General features: G+C 33.8%; 2 protein-coding genes across 2 annotated transcripts; both read left to right on the forward strand.

The window, feature by feature from the left end:
* The first annotated feature begins 1,733 nt into the window (after window positions 1-1,733).
* LOC141519496 (olfactory receptor 5B2-like) lies at window positions 1,734-2,687 on the forward strand. The gene has a single exon (XM_074231723.1). The coding sequence runs from the start codon at window positions 1,734-1,736 to the stop codon at window positions 2,685-2,687; it is 954 nt and encodes a 317-aa protein (XP_074087824.1).
* Window positions 2,688-25,482: 22,795 nt separating this feature from the next.
* Window positions 25,483-26,418, forward strand: LOC141519497 (olfactory receptor 5B12-like). Its single transcript, XM_074231724.1, has one exon. It carries the CDS (start codon window positions 25,483-25,485, stop codon window positions 26,416-26,418), a length of 936 nt encoding a protein of 311 aa, XP_074087825.1.
* The last annotated feature ends 738 nt before the right edge of the window (window positions 26,419-27,156 follow it).

Below are 27,156 nucleotides of genomic sequence, written 5' to 3' on the forward strand. Positions count from 1 at the left end.
ACTCCCTATAGAAATACTTTGCATAATTCTATTTCACCCTTCCTCTGAAAGGTCTGTGATTGACTTTCCCAACTATAATATGCATTCCTGAATATTAGTCTCCTTTTCTTTTGCTTTGTCAAACTTTAAGATAGCTTGTCACTCTAGTCTTGAAATATTTTCAATTTTTTGATCCTGCCTAACAATTTTTCATGCTTTATGAGAATGAAATATAGACTTTAATTTTCTCTTTTTGTTCCTTCATTTTATAATTTTATGTGTAGAATCTCATTTTCATCAAGTCTATTGATGTAGGTCCAAGTGTTATTCTTTCAGGAGAGAGATAGAGACAAACTTACAAACAAACAGACATACATACAGAGAGAGAAAGAGAGAGAGAGAGAGAGAGAGAGAGAGAGAGAGAGAGAGAGAATAGATAAATATATGTAGAGAGAGAAAAAGACAAACAATAACAAACAGGAGGAAAAAAAGAGAATTAATAAATAAAAAAGAGAGACAGAGACAAATATGCAGAGATGTAGAGATACCAGAGATTGCAAAGAGAGAGAGAGTCAGAGAATGGCATTGTGAGACAGATAGAAAAAGAGAGAACATTTGGGTAGATATCCAGATAATGGAAGACTCTCATTAGTGAGTCAAAAAAAATTTAGGTGTCTACAATGGTCCAGCACCATGCTAAGCACTGAGAAAACAAAGAAAGATAAAATGTAGTCCCTGCCATCAGTGAGTTAGTAATTTCTATTCAACCAACATGCAAATATCAGATTACAAAGAAGCTATATCCAGGATACATTATGGATGATTAAAAGAATGAAGCCATAGAAATTTGAAATGAATGACTCAAGAAGGGATCCATGTAGGGTAGACTATAATTCAAACTTGGAGGCCAAGTTTAAAAATGGTGATTTTTCCAGGACTGCTATAAAAAAATCTAGTGAATGTAAGAGCAACCTATTCCTGTTTGTGGGTTTCTACCCCAGTCAAGGTGGAGAATTGTAAAAGAAATAGTCTCCGTGCAAAGAAAAAGGCATTGAAAAATCCGTATTTATTTATTAAGTTCTCTTTTTAACAAATGATTCTCAATACTTTACAACATGTCCATTGTGTCCATTGTGACTGTGTGTACATTAACTGTTCTTCCTAATTTGAAAATGGTGACTGCACTCCAATGCACAGAAATTAACACTAAAATGATTCTAGGACTAAGCAGGATTCCAGTGAATTCTTGGGCAAATTTCTTTTATTCTCTGCACGCTCCCCTAATTTTTTTAAACTTCCTCTTATTTGGTTTTCCCTTCTGCCTCTTTCCTTCTCTTTTCTCTCTCTTCTTTATGAGAGTAAAGCTTATTCATAAGAAAATTTCTAGTTCTCCAACCCTGATCGATCATAATTCCCCTCTTAATGCTGATATTTTTCAGAGAATAAAACACTTCCCTTTCCTGAATTGGGAAATGTCACTTTTGATTTGGTTGCATTTGAAGATCATAAAAAGTAACAAATAATACATGAGGGACATTGTATCTTAATGAGTAAATGAACATGCGAATTTTTGAGAACCTAGAGTAACTGCTATCACAACTATCCAGATGCTCATGTGGCCTTAATAGCTTATATCTAGCTCCCATATAAAATCCATGTATATGATTGTGTTTTATGTTTGAAGTCATTAATTTAGCAGAGTGGATTTTTCTGATGGTTATTCTTTTGTTATAGGTCAATCATGTAATTCTCAAATGACATCTATGGAGAACAGATCTGAAGTGAATGAGTTCATCCTTACAGGATTAACAGATGCCCCAGAGCTCCAGGTTCCTCTCTTCATAATGATCACCCTCATCTACCTCATTACCCTGGTAGGGAACCTGGGGATAGTAGCTCTGATCTCCTGGGATTCTCACCTCCACACCCCCATGTACTTTTTCCTCAGTAATCTGTCTCTGGTGGATTTGGTCTACTCCTCAGCCATTACTCCCAAGGTGATGACTGGTCTCCTCACAGGAAACAAGGTCATTTCCTCTAAAGGATGTGCTACACAGTTGTTCTTCTTTGGGGCCTTTTCTGTTACAGAAATGTTCCTCTTAGCCACCATGGCTTATGATCGTTATGCAGCTGTGTGTAAGCCCCTACATTACACCACCATCATGACATCAACTGTATGTGCACATTTGGTCAGTAGTGCTTATGTCTGTGATTTTCTGGCCTCTTCTGCAATTGTAGGATATATTTTTAGCCTTTCCTTCTGTAGGTCCAATATTATCCATCACTTTTTCTGTGATATCCCTCCTCTCCTAGTTCTCTCTTGCTCTGATATTATCATCATTGAATCATTAATCTTTATTATAGGGTTATTCACTGTCTTTTTCCCATTCCTTGTCATCTTTACCTCTTATTTATTAATCTTCATCACCATCCTGAAAATTCGTTCTGCTGAAGGTCGCCAGAAAGCCTTCTCCACTTGTGCTTCCCATCTCACAACAGTGTCTATATTTTATGGGACAGTCATGTTCATGTACTTCCAACCCAGCTCAAGTCATTCAATGGATACAGATAAAGTGGTTTCAGTCTTCTACACCATGATCATTCCTATGTTGAACCCTCTAGTCTATTCTCTGAGGAACAAAGCTGTCAAGAATGCTTTTAGGAAAGTTGTGAAAGTACGAATTCACTTAGATCATCCTTTTTGTTAGAGACCAAAATCCAATACATACTTCACCATCACTGGGATCCACTACCCAATACAGGTTATTGTTCCTATGCACAGAAAAGAGCAATCCAAACTTTTGCATAAGTAACATTACATAGTAGAACATATTATAGATTCAGAGTTAGAAAAGACATAAACTTGGCATTTCCTTGTGCCTAGCCCTAGGCAAATCCCTTTCTCAGTTTCATCTTGTTTAAAGGAATTTAATACTTTACCCCCTCTCTTATAAGATTGTTATGTGGAATGAAAATGTGTTTTGTCTACTGGTGATTGGTCAACTGTTTCTGACTCTTTGTGGCCCAGTTGTGGGAATTATTTGGCAAATATATTTGAGTACTTTCCCATTTCTTTCTCCTACACAGTTCACAAATAAAGTGGCAAACAGCTACAGGACTTATGAAGTATCATAAAGCTAGTAAGAAACTAAGACCCGTTTGTACTCATGAAAATTACTCTTGATTTCATGTCCAGTTATCTATTCAGTGTCACTTAGATGCACACACACACACATACACAGACACACACAAACACACAGACACATTGATTGCTAGAATTTTCCTATAAGATCAGTTACATAAATTTTGAACAGTACATTACTTTGAGAGTAAAGTCACTGAGTTGCTTGGAACATAAAGCTTTTATGTTAATGGAATTTCATATCCAACAGTCCCTAAACCATAAACAGACTGATAAATGTTTAATAAGCAGCTCTCCAGAAAATAAAATGCATGTGACCCACTTTGAAATTTAATCTATTATCTCTACCACTATCTGAAATCTATATCAACAATAAACAATTGTCCTAATTTGTACCATTTATTGATTTCTACCATGTAAAACCTTATACTCAAAATGTAATTTTCTTTTTGTGAGCCATCTGGAACTGACTCCAGAACACCATTCAGCATGATTACATTTAGGAAGGAATATAATCCAAGTGATGGTCCCCGTGGCCAGAAAAGAACTTTGATCCTGTAGGAGAAACATATTTCATTTTTATGTCATTTTAATATCCTGATGCCAACCTCAATATCAGTTGCATTCTACGTAATAGTTTCATTTGGTGTTTTATATTTTTCAGTATCTGAAGAGGGATTTAGGGGGTGTTGTTTATTTTGAACTGCTTTTGATTTTTTTTTCAGATGATATATGGACTAGCAAGGATTTTATAACTTGAGTTTTTTTTAATAATCTTAACCACAATGGGAGAAAATCAGTAAGATAATTTATAAACAGCACATAAGTTGATTTTCAGGACCAAAATAGAAAGCTATTTTTTCTGTAGTCCATTATACAAAAATAAACAAGGTCTATGCAAACCCAGAAATCTTGTTAAGGAATGAGGAATTTTGAAATGGATTATGGTTGGACATCAACTTGAAAGCAATCATAGACTTTACAGATGAAATAATTAAGACTCAACTATGTGATAGACTTTGGTTATTCTTCCTACCATTGGCAAGTCATTTTTCATTTATTTTTTTAGTTTTTGCAAGGCAATGGGGTTAATTGGCTTGCCCAAGGCCACACAGCTAGGTAATTATTAAGTTTCTGAAGTTGGATTTGAACTCAGGTACTCCTGACTCCAGGGCTGGTGCTCTATCCACTGTGAAACCTAGCCACCCCCATTTTTCATTTTTGAATCAAAATTTGTAGGGACTCAAATATACTGACACTGAGTCACTATAAAGAAGGTATGGTTCATCTGTAAAAGTACAATGGGTATTAGTGGGTTACTAGCATAATATTGGTCATGATTATAATTTGAAATAAATTCTAACGTCATATATGACTACATTAAGAAACCCTTTGTACTAATTGAAGGAAGTGATCGATCTGTTATCCTCTGCTCATTCAGAGTTTTTATTGTTCAGTCTTTCAATTTTGCTCACATCTATGAAACCCAATGGACATTGTTCAAGAGGTTTTCTTGCAAATGAAGCTAAAATCATTTGCCATTTCCTTCTTTAGTATATGCTCTTTTTATAGTTGAAGAGTTAAGGAAAATGGAGGTGAAGTGAATTGATTAATGTTCCAAGGCTAGTAAATGTCCGAGACTTGATTTGAACACAATTGTTCTGACTTTATGTCTAGTTCTTTATCTATTGTAGCATCTACTTGCCCTGTTTTGGGATACACTTTTCATTCCTGGCTGACACTTTTTAGGAAGGACCCTGAAACCAAGATCATGCATGGAGGAGATTTACTGAAGCTGATTCCATATAATAATTGAGGAAATGAGGATAATTTCTGCCTGAGTGATTAAAGTGTTTAAAGATATATCTTGTAAAAAAGAGATTGGATACATTCTCCTGGGTCCTAAAGGGCAGACTAAGGAGTAATATCTAAAACACTTAGAGGCACATTTTGAGTTGAAGCAATTAAAAGCTTACCTAACAAATTGAATAATTCGAAGTTGGCACCCTGCCTTGAACGATTCTTCACTGTTCATCTTCAGGTGTGTTATCCATGTATTCAGGTGTGATAGGGAATATTCCTTTTACAGACTTGGATTATTAGTCTCGTTGACCTCTGGGATCCCTCTGACTCTAAGATTCTATGATTCCCTCCCTCTATTATTTTCAAGAATTTCCCCTGGAGGTGAAGTTAGAGCACTATCCTGGAATGATATAGTATAAACCTGGGTAAATAGATAACCTTTTCTGGATTCAGGAATGTCTGAGTTAAAAGTCTGGCCTTAGACACTCACAAGTTGTGTGACCATGGAGCTTCAAACTCAAAATACTCATGTACAGATTCTTGATCATATAGATAGATAACAGATAGATAGATAGATAGATAGATAGACAGACAGAAAGATACATACCAAAATGATCTATATAGGATGTTTTCTGCATGTATATGTATACACACACAGACACACACACAGACACAGACACACACACACACACGTGTGTATGTATATAATGGAAGCCATCTCAGGGAAGTAAAGAAGAAAAAATTTAAAAAAAGTAGTTTACATGACAAATTCATTGTTAATTTAAAAGGAATATCAAGTTAAACTTAGTAGATTTACAGTTTCCTGAATATTATTTCTTCAGTTTATACTATTATGGAAATATATTTTACTACTTAAAAATATTTTTAAAATCTTGCCTCCAAGATTTCCTTCCAGTACCAGCTTAACTTTCATTTAGAATGTGAGCTTCTGGGGATCTGTTTTTGCCTTTTTCTGTATCCCCAACACTCAGCACAGTATCTCTAATACTGTCATTGCATAGTCAATGCTTGTTGACTAACATTTTTACTTCTGTAACTTATTAACTATTTTCCCATAGATAAATTGTCTCATGCCCAAATCTCAGCTTCTTCCTCCAGAAAATATACTTAATATAAATAATAAATGTTCTTTTCTCACTGAGGGTTCTTCAGAATCATATGAGAAATATTTATAATGTTTTTCAAACAAAAGGGTTCTATAAAAAAAAAGTTCTTCTCTATTTGTAGTTGTTCAAAGTGATTGTCTTATGTTAATTGAAGAAGACATCTGAGGATTGGGATACTTAATTTTCCCAATGAGCCCCTAACAATACATCCTCGAATAAAGATAAAGGAATAATGGATTATAGTGTTAAATTCTTAGGGTGTACTAATAATAAAATATGGCTGAACAAAGGACCCTGTCCTAGAACTAAACAATTCATATTTTCATAGGAACTTAAGGCTGCCAAAATATGTTTTCTCATTTGAATTTCCAACCAAATATGTGAAATAATTGTTATTATTATAATTCAGATAGGTAAACAGGGTGAGAGAATTAAGCGTCTTGTACAGGGATGTAGTTATTAATGTCTGAATTGAAATTTTAAATCTAGATCACCCAGACTTCAAGATTAGGCCCTCTTTATTATATGACAACGCATATCTATATTGCCACAATGTATTAATAATCTCATATGACCTCTGACTTCTTCATGTGGTTGAGATTTTGAGAACTTTTTTTTCAAAAATTATTATGTATTAACCCATTAACTTTTTTTTGTTAAGGTAATGCTCATATGTATAGTACTTTGATTTTTCAAATACTTTTCCTTAGAGCTGCCGTATCATTTCCACAATCTGAATAGTGTTATTCTCACTGTCCAAATGAGAAGATAGAAGACTTGGAGTATTAATTGACTTTTCAAAGATCACATACAAGTTAATGACCATTATAATCATGATTAGAAACCAAGTCTTCTCTTTCCTGGTCAGTATTCTTAGCACAAAATACTCTCAAGCATCTCTCAAATACCTGTTTATTTCTATGTGGGAAACAAATCACCTTGTCTGCCCTAGTGACCTAGGAAAACTTTATCCATAGGCACTTGAGATGGTCTAATCTTGAGTACTTCAAATAGGACGTCATAGCCTTGCTCCTCACATAATTGCTTCAATAGTGCTCAGTACCAAAATGGCTCAAAAACATCATGTACATGGTTAATATTGCTTTCAATCTTGAGTCTAAATCATTATTCTTTTTCAAGTAGATGATCTAATATTATAGGGATATCCCTGAGCAAATGCAGAATTACATGTAAAAAAATAGATTTTTCTCCTCTTCCAATAGACACTGAAATAACATTTTAAGGATTTGTTTTATGCTTGTCTATGGGTTTCATAATTATCATATTAGAATAAAAAAGTTTGTTTTTATATAAAAAGTTTGGGAAGACTATTGAATATGCTTATATTAATTTAGGCTATGATCTCATAAAATAATATATTCAGATTTGAAAGTCCAATCAGTGGTCTTCTAGACCAAACTTTTATTTTTCCGATGAGAAAACTAAGTCTAATTAGAAAAAAATTCACATAAAATAAAGCAAGACAATACGACTTAGACACAGATTAAACAAGGTCACAAGGTTCAAGGTCATATAAAATAATAGGAAAGTTAGTAATAAAAATAATAATAGCAGCAGATGTCTTATATTAAGCTTCAAACTTTGCAAAGCATTTCATTTAACTATCTCAAGCTGAACCCTGAATTAATAAGCATATACTCAGGCATTATTGTGCCCATTTCACTTATGAGAACACGACCCCACAGTGTGGAAGGGGTTTTTCCATGGGTAATCTGAAAGTATCATTGCTAAGATTCATATATTCCCATAAAATTAGAAAGAAATATTTATCAACATTTCAAGAGATGAGTTTCCATTACCTTGTTAACCTGACTTCTCTTTCCAGGAAAGTATGATCAAATTAAAATTTATACTCATGTAATGTTGACTACATTATGGGGTTTTGGATATTTTTATCAATTTCATTAAATATTTCCAATTTCATTTTGTTCTAGTTGATTCATTTACCACTGGGCTGCATGTTGAACCCCCCAGTATAGCTACTAAGCTTACAATGTCTTTTTAACTCTTTGGATTCTGTCCAGGCTTTCCAATATATGTTCTATAGAAGTCTGATAAAAACATCCAAAAAAATCATAGACCTAGAACAGATGTTGACCTCAGAAGGAGCAGAGTGGATTGTTCAATATAACCTTGGAGTCAGAAAGATATAAATTTAATTCCAACTTCAGATGCTTACTCACAGTGTGACCTTGTTTAACTTTGTTTTCTGCATTGGTGAAATGGAAATAATTATATTATCTACCTCACTGGATTTTTGAAAGGATCAAATAAGATTTGTAATTTGTTTCACAAAACTTAAAGCACTATATAAAGAGTAGGTAGACATTGTCATTCAGCTCACACTTAAAAGAATTCTTTGCATAGCAAACTTATTTTTTTATTTTTTTGCATAACAAACTTATTTTTTTATTTTATTTTTTTGCATAGCAAACATATTAATGGTTCAATTAATCATTTCCCCAAAACCTCAAATGATGTAAAATCCAAGTATGTCTTGAGGGATCCCTCTCTTTTGAATACCTCCCAAGATACTTATAGTCTTGAGGCCTTTTTCCTTAAATTAAGTCTTATTTTTTTTTCTACACATCTTCCATTCATTGTATTAGCCTTGTCTTCCCTCCAAATTCTTTCCTATATAAGAAGACATCTATCAATGTCCCCTGATCTAATCATTCCATTTTTTCATAACTCTAGACAAAACACCTTCAATCCTTTCCATTTAACCTCATAGGACAAGATTTCACCTCCCTTCTGCATTCAGCTTTCTTTCATTCCTTCTCAAAGTTTCTTGTTTTTTTAATATTGTTCCTAAAATGTGGAAGATGCAACTGACTGCATTACTAAATTAAATGGACACTGACCTCCTCTCCCCTACAACCTTGATTCTTCATGGATACTGAGCTTCTCAATGTACCTTAATGTCAAATGATTGTTGCTGTTTTTTTTTTTTTTTTTTAGTTTTGCAAGGCAATGGTGTTAAGTGACTTGCCCAAGGCCACACAGCTAGGTCATCATTAAGTGTCTGAGGCTGAATTTGAACTCAGGTTCTCCTGACTCCAGATCCAGTGCTCTATCCACTGCGCCATCTAGCCGCCCCCAAATGATTTTCCTTATTTGGCCTTTCATATTATAATATTTGAGTTTCCTGGACCGTGTAACTCTCAAACTCTTAGCTTCTATATTTTTCTGTGATGAAGTAAATTTTATATTGATTTTATTTTTATTTTTATTTTACTTATTTTATTATTTTTATTTTATTTTGAAAATTACCTTATTAGGACCCATTTATTTTTTTCAATTTTAGAATTCTAATTATGGCATCCAATACATTAATTTTATTCCCTCCTATTCTGTTTTTCCAAATGTCAAGCAGCCTTTATTTATGTCATTGATTGAAAAAAAAAGTTCATTGATTAAAATAAAAAGAAGCTAATAGCTTTGGAGCAAGTCCATTTCCATGGAGTAATTTATTAGATGTCACCTTTCAATTTGACACAGAGTCAATATTGTCGAATTTTTACATCCAGCCATTCTTACTAGTTCAGAAATCTCCTAACTGTTTTTGTAATCATCTAGCCCTTATTACTACATCTTTTCCATGGAATCTAAAAGGAAAGATTTTTCAAATTCTATTTTTAAGGCAGTGGCATTAAATGATTTGCCCAGGGTCACACAGCTAAATAAATAGTAAGTGTCTGAATTCAGATTTGAACTCATGTCCTCCTGACTCCAGGGCCAGTGCTCTACCCTACTCAAATTCTTTATGAAATTATACTCAAGCTTTCCCTCATTTGTTATTTTGTAAACTTTCCCCCAAAAAAGTTGAAAAGTACCTGGAAAGGCCTGTTCCCAATGAGCCCATAGTGACTCTTGAGTGATTTTTGTTTCATTTTATTGTCCAATTGTTATTGCTTACAAGGAACATAGTAAAATTTTGCCTTGAGTTGATGGTAAACATTTTGGTCTTTAATTGATCAAAAGTGAGAAATGTACTTTTCTCCAGAGTTTTGCTCTTGTTCTTATAACCAAGATGTTATAGCAAAGACAATAACATTCTCAGACTCTTCCCCATAGCAACTCCAAATATCTTTGAACAGTGTATTTAACCAAACTCTAGAGTGACAGAACCTACAAAAAGACTGAGTGAAACAACTTTCCAGTCTGAGACACTTTGGAAGATCTATGCAAAGGGTCTATTAGAATGGGTTTAGAAAGGATCTGCAACCAGGGCCATGCAGGAGGGAACAGGCTCTAGTCATGAGTAAGAGACTACAGGGCTCCAGGGTCAGTGGCAGGGGTGGTGATTTCCATACCTCTCAGGCCAGGGATTGCCAAGTATAACGAATTCTTGGAAAATTCTGCCACTACAGGTGAGGGAGAGGAGAACAGTCCAGCACAGGTCTCAGCAGTGAAGACCTGACCTCAGGTCAAGGGAGGCACTTTCAGAAAGCCTAGCCTAGGACCTGAAGGGGATTTAGGGAGATTAAAAAGATCTCTTTGCCATCCCTGAGGCAGGATTCTGTCACTTTGCCCATATTCAGATCACAAACTGAGGCTCTAGTCTCAGGAAAAGGAGCAGAAGGACAAAAGAAGTTGTTGCCTTAGCAGAACTGGGATTCTTCTCACAGTTCCCAGAAAGAAAAGAGTACTTGTGCTCATCCAGAGAACAGAGCACAGTTCTTTTTTTTTTTTTTTTTTAGTTTTTTTTTGCAAGGCAAATGGGGTTAAGTGGCTTGCCCAAGGCCACACAGCTAGGTAATAATTAAGTGTCTGAGACCAGATTTGAACCCAGGTACTCCTGACTCCAAGGCTGGTGCTTCATCCAATATGCCACCTAGTCACCCTAGAGCACAGTTCTTGAGAGTAGTCATAGCCTCTCATAAGAACATAATGAATTGAAAATTAATAGGTTGCTGGAGGTATCTCTTAAAACAGTTGCAAAAACTCTCAAAAGTTTAGGCTGGTGTGTGTTCTACCTGGGAGTAGAGCCTCACCTTCGGAAAAAGTTAAAATCAAGTCATAGATGGAGAAATGAACACAATCCATCCAATCCACCAAAGAATACAATCCATCCCAAAGACACAGCTGATGGTGTCTGAATAAAGATTAAAGCTTTTTTTTTTCACTTTGTCTTGCAATTTCTCTTTCATGGTTGGGATGTATTTACTGTAACAACATGACTATTGGGATGGCTAGGTGGTACAGTGGATAGAGCACTAGTCCAGGAGTCAGGAGGAACTGAGTTCAATCCAGGTCTAGGACACTTCATAATTACCTAGTGGCATGGCCTGGAGCAAGCCACTTAATCCCATTGCCTTGCAAAAACCTCAAAACAAAACAAAACAAAACAAAAATGACTTCGTAATAATGTTTTTTTTCAAGACCACACATGTTTAACCTATATCAAATAACTTACTTTCTCAATGCAGAACAGGATGTTAGGAAAGGAGAGAATTTGCAATTTGGGATTTTAGAAGTATATGTTGAAACTTGTTTTCACATGTAATTTGGGGAAAATAAAATAACTTTTTTAAAAAATGTTAAATATTTTTAGAAAATTTTATTTATATTGAGTTTTAGAATTTTTCTCCTATTCTTGCTTCCCTCCCCCCACAGAAGATATTCTGTCAGTCTTTGCATTGTTTCCATTGTATACACTGATTTAAGTTGAATGTGATGAGAGAGAAATCATATCCTTAAGGAAGAAAAATAAAGTATAAAAAATAGCAAAATTACATAATGGGATAATGTTTTTTTTTCCCCCGAAATTGAAGGTAATTGCATTTGGTCTTTGTTCAAAGTTCACATCTCTTTCTGTGGATACAGATGGTATTCTTCATCACAAATAGCCCAAAATTGTCCTTGATTTGTTATACTGATGGAATGAGCAAGTCCATAAAGGTTGATCATCACCCCTATGTTGCTGTTAGGGTTTACAATGTTTTTTTTCTGGTTCTGCTCATCTCATTCAGCATCAGTTCATGCAAAAGCTCCCATACTTCCCTGAATTCCCATCCCTCCGGGTTTCTAATAGAACAATAGTGTTCCATGACATACATATGCTACAGTTTGTTAAGCCATTCCCCAGTGGAAGGACATTCACTTAATTTCCAATTCTTTGCTGCCACAAACAGGGCTGCTTTGAATATTTTTGTGTAAGTGATTTTTTTTTACCCTTTTTCATAATTTCTTCAGGGTATAGACCCAGTAGTGGTATTGCTGAATCAAAGGGTATGCAGATTTTTGTTACCCTTTTGGGCATAATTCCAGATTGCTCTCCAGAAAGGTTGGATGAGTTCACAGTTCCACCAACAATGTATTATTGTCCCAGATTTCCCACAACTCTTCCAACATTGATCATTGTCCTTTCTGGTTATATTAGCAAGTCTGAGAGGTATGAGGTGGTACCTCAGAGATGCTTTAATTCGCATTTCTCTAATAAGTAATGACTTGGAGAAATTTTTCATATGACTGTAGACCTCTGATTTCCTCAGCTGTAAATTGCCTTTACATATCCTTTGACACTTTGTCAATTGGGGAAATGTTAAATATTTTAAATAAAATTTTAACAATGAGATAATAACACATTATTATTAGGTTAATACACCATGATCAGGTAGGATTTATACCAGGTAGGCAGAGAAGGTACAATATTAGGAAAACAATCAGCATAAGCAATAATAAAATTAACAGAAATAATATAATCATCTCATAGATGCTGAAAAAGGTTTTGATAAAATGCAGAACCGATTCCTATTAAAAATTCTAGAGACAATAGAAATAAATACAGTATTCCTAAAATTATAAGTATCTAAAACCATCAACCAACATTATATATACTGGGGATAAATTCAGAACATTTCCAATAAGATCAGGAGTGAAATATGAATGTTTATTAACACCACTAGTATTCAATATTGTGTCTGAGATGCTAGCTTAAGCAATGAGAAGAAATAATTCAAGGAACTGAAACAAAATTCACTCTTTACAGATTTATGATGATATACTTAGAAAACCTTAGAAAATCAAATAAAACCCTACTTGAAATAATTAACAACTTTAGTAGAGTATCAGTATATAAAATAAACCCACTTAAATCAACAACAGTTATATATATTACCAGTAAAGTCCAAGAGCAGGCAACAGGAAAAGGTCCATTTAAAGTAACTGTTACACAATGTAAAATACTTGAGAATCTATCTCGCAAGACAAATCCAGAAACTCAATGAAGATAATTGCAAATTACTTTTTTTTCAAAAATAAAGGAAGATCTAAACAACTTGAAAGCATCAGACATTCATGGTTAGAATGAACTAATATAATAAAATGACAATTCTAACTAAATTAAATTGCTTATTTAGTGCCATATCTATCAAACTACCAAAAAACTATTTTAAAGAGTTTGATTAAAAAAAATAGCAAAACAAATCATCTGAGCAACAAAAGATGAAGAATATCAAGGGAATTGATGAAAAAAATGCAAAGGAAATATCCTAGCTGTGTCATATCTAAAATTATATTATAAAGCAACTCAAAAATAACAGCATAGTACTGCTTAAGAAATAGAATGGTAGATTAGATAGATTAGTTTCAAAGGAAATGATAGAAAATGCAAATAGTAAGCAACTGTTTGATAAACTCAAAAACAATAGTTCTAGCATAAGAACTCAATAAATGACAAAATATTACTGCAAAAATTGGAAAATCACATGTCAAAAATTAGGCATTACCCACATTTCATACTATGCCTCAATAAGGTCCACATTAGTACAGGATTTAGACATAAAAGGTGATAACCATATACAATTGAGAGTACATGAAATACTGTATCTGCCAAATCTATTGGAAGGGGAGAAGTTTATAATCACACAAGAGGAAGAGAATATTATGAATTGCAAAGTGCATGATTTTGACAATATTAAGTTAAAAAGGTTTTGTGCAAATAAAACCAATGAGTCCAAGATTAGAAGGAACCAGAAAGCTCAGAAACAATTTTCATATCTAGATTTACTAATAAAGGACACATTTCTAAACTGTATGGAAAACTGATTGAAATTTATAAGATTGCAAAACATTTTCTGATTGATAAATGACCAAAGGCAATTTTCATGTGAAAAAATTAAAACTATTTAAAGTTATATGAATAAAAATTGTGCCAAATCAGGATTGATTAGAAAAATGCAAATCAAATCAACTCTGGTACCACCTCACAACTATCACATTGACTGAAATGACAAAAAAAGTAAATTATCAGTGTCAGTGAGAATGTGAGAAAACATTAATAATGCACTACTCTTGGAGTTGGGAACCTATCCAACCTTTCTGAAGAAATATTTAGATCTGTGATGCAAGGGCAATAAAACTGTAGATACTCTGTGATCTAGCAATACCATGACTTGGTCTATGACATCATAAAAATTTAGAAAAATCTCTTATGTTCAAAAATATTTATAGCAGTTCTCTTTGTAGTGATAAAGAATTGGAAATTGAGCGAATGCCCATCATTTGCGGAACAGCTGAACATATTATGGTATATGCAGTTCAGGCTTTGCCTTTGCATAGGTTTGTTTCCTCCTTTATTTCCAGGTTCTGACTCAGTCATGTTTTGTTCCAGACCCAGTCCTGTCTTTTACCCCAGTGTTTCCATGGTTCATACTTTTTTGGGGGGTTGGGGTTCTCCCTGCTGGCTTGCTATCCAGCTCCTGGGACCTCCTCTGCTATTATTAAGCTATTGGGACCTGGATTGCACTGTGGCTAAGATCTTCCTACTGACTTTTCTTACTTTCCAACCTCCTGTACTTTTACATCCTCTTTTCCCCCTAAGAGACAGAACTTCACTGAAGATCCCCACAATGTCTATTGTTGAAAACTTCTTTGAATCTTCTTTTTTTCTTGGTGGGATCTGTGACTTGAATTTTAGAAGAGGGCTCATTTATATTTGGTAGGGAAAAGCTTCAGGAACATGTTAGATTCATGCCACCAGATTGATTCTACTTGGGAAGTCTCCCAAGTTATAGCATATGAATTTTATGGAGCACAATTGTTCTGTAAGAAATCATGAGGAACTAGACTTTAGAGAAGCATGGAAAGGCTTGCATGAACTGATGGTGAGTGAAGTAGACAGAATCAATAGAACATTTTTCACATTAATACCAACATTGTGAAATGACCAACTATGATAGACAATCCTAAAAGAACTAGAAAATGTGATCCATATCCAGGGAAAGAACTGTGGAGTCTGAATGAAGAACAAAGCATATTATGTTTTATTTTTAAAGTTATTTTATGTTTGTTACTTTAGCATGATTCCTCACCTACCCCTTAGTTCTAAACCGTTTTTCTCAACTGGACTAACCCGAAAATATGCTAAACACAATTTTACATGCACAAATTTTACCAGATTGTTACTATCAGGGAGACAGTAGGAGAAAATTTGGAACTCATAAACTTTCAAATGGATAAATGTTGAAAGCAACCTTTGCATATGCTATATTTCTTCATGTATAAGACACACCTTTTTTTTCAAAAAATTTGGGATCTAAAAACTGTGAGCGTCTTATACAATAGTTGAACTTTTTTTTACTTGCATTTCCCACTTTTTCATACTTGTTGTCTTTGAGCCCATTGCTTTGCATTAATTACCTATATATTAGGTTATGTTCTGTTACATTCTGCCCAGAAATGACTCAGAACATATTTTCATACAATGCTTAATTCAAGTTCAAGGTAATCCATTTGCAAAAGTGAATGGAAATCCTGCTGCTGAATGTAACTTTGGTCCTTCTCCAACTGAGAAAACAATCCAAGACTGGCTATGGGAAGAGAAACATAACTGAAAACTCCTGGGCAGAAGAAGGCCATGAGAGTCAAGGCAGTCAAATAGTTTGATTTAGAGAGGATTGAAGAGCAAAGTGCCACTGGAATTCCTGTATCCACAAAGATGGTTCATCATGAGGCCAAAAGAATTGCTGATGAAAAGGAAATGACAGATTTAAAAGAGGACACAATTGGTGCTTCAGGTTCATGAAACAGAGTGGACTAAGTATGCATCCATGCACAAGACTTGCCCAGGGAGAGCTTGTGGTCAACCACAGACCAAAGCACAAGCAGGAGAGTAGGCAGAGACACTCCTAAGACAGGGATTCTTCATCCAACACAGATGAGAACAAGTTCTTGGATGGGAGTTTTGGCAGTGATGAGGAACTGTATGAATTTTATGATGAACAAAACGAGTTCAATAAATTTATGTAACACATTTTTTACGAATTTTGGGCCCTCAAATTAAGGTGCATCTTATACATGGGAAAATATGGTAATTTGAAAAAACTAAAATTTAAAAAGTAAAATTGTTAAATTATAAATTTTAGACTTCACATTTCCTCTCATTACAGTACTAAAGCTTACATTTCCCATAAAACTCATTTTCTGAATGTGTTATTCTTCTACTTTGTGAAGTTTCAAGGGACAGGTTTCACCACACTGGACAGTCGTTAAATAGAGTTTTGTGAGGTTATAGTGAGAATACAAGTGCTTAAGTATAGCGATGATGAGCATGAAGATGATAAGAATAATAAAGATGATGATCATGCTGGTCATGATGGCTAGCAGGTAAATAGTAGTTATATCTGAAAGAAACTAGGCTAAATGCTTTACAAATATTATCCCATTGTATCTTTACAGTAACACTTGAAGAAAGCTATGCAGAAGTTAACAGAGGTTACTTGACTTGCTCAGAATCATTCAGCTAGTGTCTGAGGATGAATTTGAATTCAGGTGACCCAGAGGCCATGACCAATGAGGTGCAATGTTCCAAAGAACTGCCTCTAAGAGACAGACATTATAATATCTGAAGAAATTCTTTCACTACCAAAGATTTATGTATATAAATATTGTCTAAAAACAATATATAATAGAACTTCAAGTACATTCTTTATTTAATACTTATCTCTCTGAGAGCAGAAACTGGTTTTAGTCCTTTTTATATTGCCGGCACTCAGAATAGTCCCTGATATATAGTAGGGAAAAATGTTTGTAGTCTGATTGATTTTTAGCCAGTAAAAAACCAAAAAAGTAATAGCATTACTAGTTATTTTCAATGCTTAGTTAACTGATGGAATTTTCAAAAATTTTCTCTGCCCCCAAAAAACATTTATAAATTTTGTCATTTCCTCATATTTACATAAGCAAGGATTTTCATTTATTATGCCAACATAAGCTTAATATGGAATCAGAATTAAGACTGTTGTGTTAGGTGCAATATTTTAATCTTTTACTCAAGTGAAAATATTCTAGCATGAATTTCAATTATACATGTATAAATAAACTATATAAAGATTATTTATCTTTTAATCTCCCACTGCCTATGGAATCAAGTTTTATTTGCTTTCCATTATTTTGTGATTTAAGCTTATGAAAATGATATTTCAAGCCAGCAACTTTATTTGAACATAAAAATTTATCAGGAAATCTGATGGGGAAAAGTAAGCATTTAAAACCTTCCTGAATTATTTCTCATATTACTTCAGAATAATGTTTAGATGCACAGACACTTCAACAAATACCTTTAATGTGATAGTGTGAGATAGAGCATCAGGTGCAATTTCTGGAAAAAACACATTGGAATGCACATATCACAAATGTAAAAATTTACATGTTTCCTTTGAAAATTTCCTCTTATTAGATTTAATTGAAAATTCTGGCTAGCTCAAATATTTTTAAATCTTGAATTGATCACTCAGTGTGATACTGTCTTTTTAGGACTTTTGCCATTTGAAAATTTGATTAGGATACCGATGTTCTTTTCTCTAAGGAAGTAATGACTCAATTGAACTCCACAATAATACACTTGGTCTCTACTTTAATTAAGATCCAGTTTAGGTCTCTGATCTATCAAGAGAAAAGTACTTCTCCATGAGGAACCAAATGTATAGGATGAAAATAAAAATTCACATGTAAGTAAACATAAAATATATACAGAGTAAACTAAAGCTGATTTTGTGGTGTGAGGGGTATACTAACTGGCAGGAGTCTTAGGACTGATGACTTCCAAGTTGACAATGAGTTATTACTGAATCTTTTATAAATATGAGTATAAAAAATGTTCTGAAACTGCCACACCACCTTCTTTACTGCACTTTTGTTCTCAAGAATAGTAAGAGGGAGTTTGTTGAAGGTTTCACTTAAAAGTTTGATGAATGATTATAACAGGATTTCCTTTAGCTATCATTGTATTAGAACCTTAAGGGTTTGTGTAGTCAAAGGAAAAAGTCAAGAAAAGAATAAAAGAAATGGAGATTGGGAAAATTAGAAAATAAGGAAGTTTGAGTAGATTTTTTAAATAATAGCAATAATATGAAGGAAAATAAGAGTATCATTCTTTTTTTATTTTGCAAGGCAATGGAGTTAAGTGACATGCTCAAGGTCACACATCTGAGTAAAAATTAAATGTCTGAGGTCAGATGAAAGTAGTATTTATAATTTAAAAATTACTATGCTGAAAATGTCATGAGAAGTTGTGAATGAAAATATCTCTATTAGCATACTACAACTGAGGTAATCAATGCTCCCCCATGAAAAGTGATTTGCTTAAGGTTTCGCAATCACTTCCAATTCCATCCCAGATTCTAACACTATATACAGTGATTCCTTCACTGCCTTGCTTTGTTGAGATCATTTTAATAGCCAATATAATTTTCATTGTTAGTGTCATGTTTGACCTTCAAAAAACTTTTTGATTAATTATATATTTGAGATTATTACAAGCATTTCAAAGAAGAATAAATTAAGACTTTAAGATGTTTAGTGCCTTTGCTAATGGGACTGAGATAAGTTAGTTGACAAAGGACTAAAAGTCACTTTCTCTCAAGGTGCCTTGCCCATGCCCATTTCTATATGACTTTAGTAACATGCTATGAATGACAAAGTACCTGGGGGATAAATAGTTTTCACCTTTTGTTCAGAGGAGAATTTAATAGTTTGTTATTTTTTTTGTTTGTTTTTCATGAGTTGGCAGCAGAGTCGTCAGGTATCTCTAAGGGAGCATCATCTCCCAAGAGCTACAGGTCATCCAGGTCTACAAAAATCCCCTATGTCTTCCATGGCTTTGCCTACAACAGTGAAACATTCATCAGTAACGGGAGCTCAGCAAGTGGGTGAAATTCCCTGGGTCAATCACTCACTAATCTATTTTATTTTACCCTTTTTGCAATTGAACTGTATGAAGGGTAGGAGGGGACACAATTGACTATACTGCCAATTCTGCTATAATGACCAAGAGTCATCCCTAGGACCTTTTAACTATTTTGCCCCAGTGACTAGTGAAGGTATTGTTCAATATGAATATGTTGTCTAGACTTGGAATTTTCAGATCCTAGCTTTGAATATAAAGCTCTTGGTTAACTCTTCTCTTTAGAATCCTGGCCACCTTTCTCCAGGTCATGTCAACTAAGTACTATGATCCAATCAAAGAGTGCTGTGCTTTTGTAGATACCAAAATGTTATAGTATAACCTCTTCTGAACGTGGAAGAAGGAAATCCTACTATCTCCTCTGTCTCAGACATTGGCTCATTTTCCCAATGGGTAAGTCTTTTGACTTCTATTTCTGTACCTATGACCTAGGTATAGTTCTTAATTTAATTTACAGGGCTCACATGAAATCATGTATAGCAGTTGTGATCAAACCTACAAGGTATCTATAAACACATGATTTTAAACAAACTTGCTGCTTTTCATGGTTGTCATCCTTCAGGAACTCAATGAGTCATTTGGGGGACAGATGATTATTGAGTCTAAAGAAACACAATTTAATATTGTTGAAGAGTAGTGTGCTTGTACTGCACTATATTTGCATTTACTGCAAAGTACTGTATTAAAAACTTTAGGGAGGGTGTTAAAAGAAATTTAGGTGAGAAAGTCCTTGCTTAGAATGATAATGGCTTATATTCACATAAAATTTGGAAAGAATTTCAATTTTCTCATTTGAATCTCCCAACAACTTTTGTATACTATTATTATTATGTTCTTTCCCATTTTATAGATAAGTAACACTGATTGACTTCAGTGATTTGTCTAGATATACCATTAATAAGGGTCTGAAATGCCCTTCAAAAACACATCTCCTTGACTCAGAGATCAAAATTGTTTCTACTAAACCAGATTGCAAGACCAGTATTTTGTAATATCCTCTTTCTGATTTTGTGCTTCACAGATCACCTGCTTATCTGTTATCATGTAAAAAATCCAATAGCCTGTTCTGATCATGGTAAGCCTGATGCCATTAGCATTTGATTCTTGGTAAACATTTCTTCACAACCACAATTTGACCTCTATTCCATAAGAAATATTATTCCCATTTTCCAAATGAGCAGAGAGAGACTTGATTAATTTTCGAGTAATCACTGATTAAAATAGTGAATATACAAATAAGATCAGAATCTAAGTCTTCAGACATCTAATCAGTAATCTTCCTGAGTCCCGTTCATCAACACATGGGTATGTCTGTCTAGAAAACAAATTTCTTTGTCAGTCTCAGTGACCAAGAAATGCTCTCATTAGACAAAAGGATTCTAGTGGGCACCACATTGTTACATCAAGGAAAACTGCAATATATGTGTATATATATGTGTGTGTGTGTGTGTATATATATATATATATATATATATATATATATATATATACACATTTAATAGCATCAATTAGTGAAATGGTTACATGTCATGTATGAAAGTAAAAGTATGATGAACATTGACTCTATATAGGTTATTTGTTTTCTACTTAATCTAGTTTGTATTATGTTAATGGAAAATCTTTCTTTGTTAACTGTAAAAAATTGGTTTTTTCCGACTTCTTTGATAATCTATGTGATAATCTTTTATTAACTTACTTTGCCCTTGCCTATCAATCTCCCATGAACCACATTAGGAAAAACAATTCATTATGGTGAGGTCTAATAGATATATTCAAAATTAATGAAGATCAAATGTGTCAGTATAATCACTTCAAAGAAGGAAAAATCTTGGAGTTCAAATGTGTTTTCTTTATCAATGAAAAACTGAAGTTCATGATATCCTAGAATGAATAGAATTTAAGGCATTTGTGAAAGAAAATAGAGATGGTAGCTGCAGTGCTGATTAGAAAAAAACATTAAGTTCTATAGAGTTGTAAATTTTTTGTATTTTCTATTTTTATTTTTCCAGCTACATGAAGGGTAATTTTCAACAATTATTTTGTGAGGTCTTGCATTTAACATTTGCTCCCATCTCCCTTACCCCCCCAAAAAAAGAATCCAATATAGTTGCTACATGTATAAGAATGATCAACATAGATCCATATTAATCATGTGGTGAAAGAAGAGTCAATTTGAAACAAAAAACAATTGGAGTGGGAAAAAACAGACATAACACATAAGAAAACTATGAACAATTGGAAATAGTAGCTTTTCCAAGCATTTTTATAAAAGTACTCTTTATCACAAAACATCCCTATGATCCAGGTTGCATTGATTTTTATCCTTTTTTGATGTATGAATGAACTTAGCCTCTGAGATGAAGTGACTTGTCCAAGATCACAGAACTAATAAGAATAATTAGGAGATAATATTTTCAACAATCGAGAAATAAAACTTTGTGTCTCTGTCGCCATCCTTTTCATACATTTATGCATGCATACTGAAAGAAGTCAACCGGCTCTTCCCTCAAGAAATTAAGTGAGAGAAAATTGAATACTTGTTATGACATTGCTTCTCATTTCTGAATAGAAACATTTTTGGGATATGTTTCTTATTATTTGATTTCTCCTTAACTTCTAAGCTTTCCTCATGTTCTTTAGCTGAGGATACAAATAGACCAAATCAAATACTTCCTTTATATCTGAATCCTATATGAAAATAGCCTTAGTCCCAACCCCTTCTCTACAGGGAATACTTTTAGTTCCTTCCACCAGTCCCCAAAAGACAAGATTTCCAAGTCCTTATCTATCCTGGTTGAACTTTTCTGGAAACTTTCTAGCTTATCAATGTTCATCCTAAAGCAAGGAAGCCACAGCTGAATGATTGCTCCAAAAGAAGAATGGAAAGGACTCCTCCTATGACTGAACACTAAATGTCTATGTAGTGTAAGGGTAAATAGGTTTTTCTGTTTGCCATTGTTGTGGGAAGCAAATGATTCAATATATTTACATTACTTTTAATATTTTAAAGGAGATGCTCTGATGGAGTGGATAGAGCATTACATCTGGAAACACAAAGTATGAATTCAAATTCCAGAGCAGACACTTCAGGTAGGATCCTGAACAAGTCACTCAATGTTGTTTACCTCAGGTTCCTCAACTTGGAAAATGTAATAATGATAGTACTTGTTCATAGGGTTATTGTGAGAAACAAATAACATGATATTTAGGAAGTGCACTGAGAGTTTGGCACCTAAGAGAGTATTTGCTTCTTTCTCTCCATTAATATTAGCCTTAGTTCTTATTATCTGGAGGATGAAGGTTTATTTTTCTATTCTTCTAAATTTAAAGATCAGTCTCCTTTTCAGAGAAAATAAAAATAGAATACAAATTGAGCATCTCTGACCTTCCTTGTCATTCATTATTCTTGTCTTCTCAGCCTTATGAATCAGTCCAGTTCCTCATTTGATTATCATTTGTTTCCTAAAATAACTAATTTTAAAGTAAAATGAAACTGGAACTTTTGTGGTGCTTAGTTATTTTAGTTTCCCTCAGTTCAAATTGAATTCTGGCACTCCTCCAATTCAATTAATGAAAAAATAGGAACTATTTTGGCAATCATCCTTGGATACATCTCTTTTCCTTCTGCATATTTTTTATGTCGGCCTAATAGTAAATTTTCTTCTTGAATCTTCAACATTTCATTATTGAGATTTTTCTTTCCCTACAAATCTAAACTCAGAGTAAAGACAATCTCTAGAATCCTACTTTATCCTTCCTCCAAAATGCACAGTTTTAATTTTCCCAAAAATAATGTGTATTACTGAAAATTCTACTCTTCCTTTATATGTTTCAATCTTTAAGATAATTAAATTACTTTCCTCCTGGGCTTTAAACATTCCCATTTATTTGATCATAGATTACCTAACAATTCCTAATGATTTGTTCTATAAAAATGTAATTTTCATGAAGAAACAAATAAGTGTTCCTTAGTCAGGGAGATAGATAGATAGATAGATAGATAGAGAGACAAAAAAAGAAAAAAAGTAGATAATACACAGATAGAAAAAATAAACTGGAAACAGAAAGACAAAGCAAAAACAAATGGGGTAGAGAGATAAATATGAAGATATGCAAAGAAACAAAAACAGAAAAAGGGAGACAAAGAGTAAAGCATTTACAGACAGAGAGAACCAATAAGAGATGATATTCTGACAGATGGCCAGATTATTGAAGATGTCCATCAGTAATATATATGCTTTTAACTACATTTTCCCACGTAATTCTTAATTTTTTAAAATGTGAGTATGTATTTATTTTTCAGTTTAAAATACTATGATAAAATACAGTAAGCAATTCCATTTTATTCAAAAAGAGAGAAAAATATATCAAGAACCATATTCGATTTATGATCCCCATCCCTCAAATCTGAATGGTACATGACAGCTAGATTGGTTTTCATGCATTACAGATTTAATTCATCTTGTATGTAATGTGAGGGTAACTTCCTTGAGGACTCCAATATGCTACTACAACTCTGTTACTCTGCTCTTTTATTCTTCCTTCTTATCTGGCTCATCTCTTTTTTCTGTAATATTTCCTATTTTCCTTTAATAACTAATTAATAAATTATTTGCTAATTTAATAGAGTGACTCCTAATCAGATGTGAGTCAAAATAAATGACATGAGTTAGCACTGACTTGAGATTCTATGCTTTTGTTTTCTATAGGTTTTAAAGATACAAATTGCTATAGACATCATGTGGCAGTCTAATTTTAACTTCTATAAAAACTTTTCTTAGTAATTTTATTTTTTCAGTTACATGCAAAGACAGTTTTTAATATTGATCCATTTTTTAAGTTTACGAGTTCCACATTTTTCTGCCACCATCTCTTCTGCATCCCAACTGTGATATCAAACAATCTGGTATAAGTTAAACGTGTATAATTATAGTTAACATATTTCCATATTAGTCATGTTGTGAAAAAGGAATTAGAACTAAGGGGGAAAAACCATGAGAAAAAAAGAAAAAAAACAGAAAAAATTTTTGAAAATGAAGATAGCATGCTTTTCTCTGCATTCATACTACATAGCTTTGGGGGTTTGGGTTTTTTGTTTTGTTTTCTGAATGCAAATGTCATTTTTCATAACAGTTCTCTCACAATTTTCTTATATCTATCACTGAAATACTGAGAGGAATTCTGTCAAATCTAATTGATCTATTAATGTTTCCATTAATGTGTACAACTTTTAATGACTAAATTGGTAGAGATGAAATGAAGGTCTCTAACACTACCTGAGTAATGCATAATTGTGGCAGGTTCTTCTAAACAGTAAAAGGTTATTGTGTTACCCAGGCATAGACTATGTATTGCATGATGCCTAAAGACCAACTTGTCTTATTTCAGACACTGAGAGTTTCCATTGACCAATTAGTGACACAATAAACATTTATTAAGTACTTATTATGTTTCCAACACCATTCTAAGCACTGAGGATATAAAGAAAGGCAAAATTCAGACCCTGACATTAGAAGTTCATAATCCCTATGCAAATATTAAACAAATATCATTTTGCAAGCAAGATATTTAGAGAAAAATACAGATAATCAAAACAAAGAAAGAATTGAAATTGAGATCAGGGAATTTCAACAAAGTGCACCCCAAAGTGACAAAGTGACAGTGGTCTTTTTGATAAATATTTCTCATAAATATGCAACTTTTGTTCCTTTTGAACTGAATAATACATTCTCTAACTTGGATTAAACTGTAAAGCTAATATTATAACAGGACTAAGCAAGATCCCAGGAAGCTCCTGGCCAAGTTTTGTTGATCTGTTTCTCTCTTGTCTTAGTTTATTTCCAATTTTCCATTTATTCGGCTTCTCCCTCTGCAATTTTATTCCTCTTTTCTCAATTCTTCATCAAGGTAAAACATATTCAAATGGAAAGATGAGTTCACTGACCTGAAGTAGGAAATACCACTTTCGGTATTGCTTCATTAGTAATACATGTTGAAAAGTGAGAAGCAATGCAAGAAGAACACTATAAGAAAATGAATGAATGAATTTGGGGGACCTAGAGTAACTGCTATGACAACTACCTAAATGATCTTGGTGTCTTAATTGATTATTTTTAGCCCTGATGTCTGTGGTTGTGTTTTTATATCTTAGAGACATACATCTTCAGAGTGAATTTTTCTGATGTTACACTTTTGCTACAAGTGAATGACATCACTCCCAAATGACGTCTCTGAAGAACAGATCCGAAATGAGTGAGTTCATCCTTACAGGATTAACAGATGATCCAGAGCTTCAGGTTCCTCTCTTCATAATATTCACCCTCATCTATCTCATCACCTTGGTAGGGAACCTGGGGATCATAGTCCTAATCTTTTGGGATTCCTGCCTCCATACCCCCATGTATTTTTTCCTTAGTAACCTCTCTCTGATTGATTTTGGCTATTCCTCAGCTGTTACTCCTGTGGTGATGGTCAGTCTCATCAAAGGTAAAATGACCATCTCTTTTAAAGGATGTGCTGCACAGTTATTTGTCTTTGGGGCCTTTTCTGCTAGTGAAACTCTCCTCTTAGCCTCAATGGCTTATGATCGCTATGCAGCTATCTGTAAACCCCTACATTACACTACCATCATGACATCAACTCTATGTACACATCTGGTCAGTGGGGCTTATGTCTGTGGCTTTCTGGCTTCCTCCATATTTGTAGGAGAGACTTTTAGCCTTTCCTTCTGTAGGTCCAATATTATCCATCATTTTTTCTGTGATATCCCCCCTCTTCTCGTTATTTCTTGCTCTGATACTCACATCAGTGAATCAGTAATCGTCAGTGTAGGGGCATTCACTGTTTTGTTCCCATTCCTTGTCATTCTTACTTCTTATTTATTAATCTTCAACACCATCCTGAAAATCCGTTCTTCTGAAGGTCGTCAAAAAGGCTTCTCCACTTGTGCATCTCACCTCACAGCAGTGACTTTATACTACGGGACAGTCATCTTCATGTACTTCCAACCCAGCTCAAACCATTCAATGGATACAGATAAAGTTGTTTCAGTGTTCTACAGCACGGTCATCCCTATGTTGAACCCTCTAGTCTATTCTCTAAGGAACAAAGATGTCAAAAATGCTTTTAGGAAAGCTGTGAGGGGACAACTAAATTAATTAGATCCTCTTTTTTCTTAGAGAGAAAATCCAAACTGCACCTTCACTCCTCAGGTATCCATTACCCAAACCAGGATATTTTCTTTATGCACATAGAAGTGTAAACCAAAAGTATTCAAACCGCCATTAGATATTAAAATGAAATCATTGATTCAGAATTAGGAATGAGATTAATTAAATTATCTTTAACATTTTCATGCTGTGTAACTCTTGACAAATCCCAATTTCAGATTTGTTTAAAAGTTCTTAATAGCATCTCCTCTCTTATAGAATTGTTATGTATAAAATAAAATTTATATGTTATATTTTTTTTGCTGTTCAGTTATGTCTGACTCTGCAACTTTATGATCACATAAATTCATTTTGGGATTTACATGGCAAATATACTAAAGTGATTTTTATTGCTGTCCCCCACTCATTTCATAAGGCAGAGTTTTGAGGTTAAGTGACTTGCTAATAGTCACAGAAGCAATAAGAGACTGAGACTAGGTTTGAACTGATGAAAATTATTCCTCTTGATTACAAACTCAAAGATCTGCATACTGAACCACCTAGATTTGCATGTGTTTGTGCTCACCCACACATGTGCATGCCCTCACAGAGAAATTGCAGCTGTTTTTCCTAAAACATAAAAAGATCAGCTACATAATATTGAAAGGTTTATTATTTGGAGAATAAAGTTGATGAGTTGTCTAGGTGATATAACTTTGATATTACTGGCATGCTAGCTAAGCAGCC

Source organism: Macrotis lagotis, chromosome 3, assembly GCF_037893015.1.
Source record: "Macrotis lagotis isolate mMagLag1 chromosome 3, bilby.v1.9.chrom.fasta, whole genome shotgun sequence".
NCBI classification, from domain to species: domain Eukaryota; kingdom Metazoa; phylum Chordata; class Mammalia; order Peramelemorphia; family Peramelidae; genus Macrotis; species Macrotis lagotis.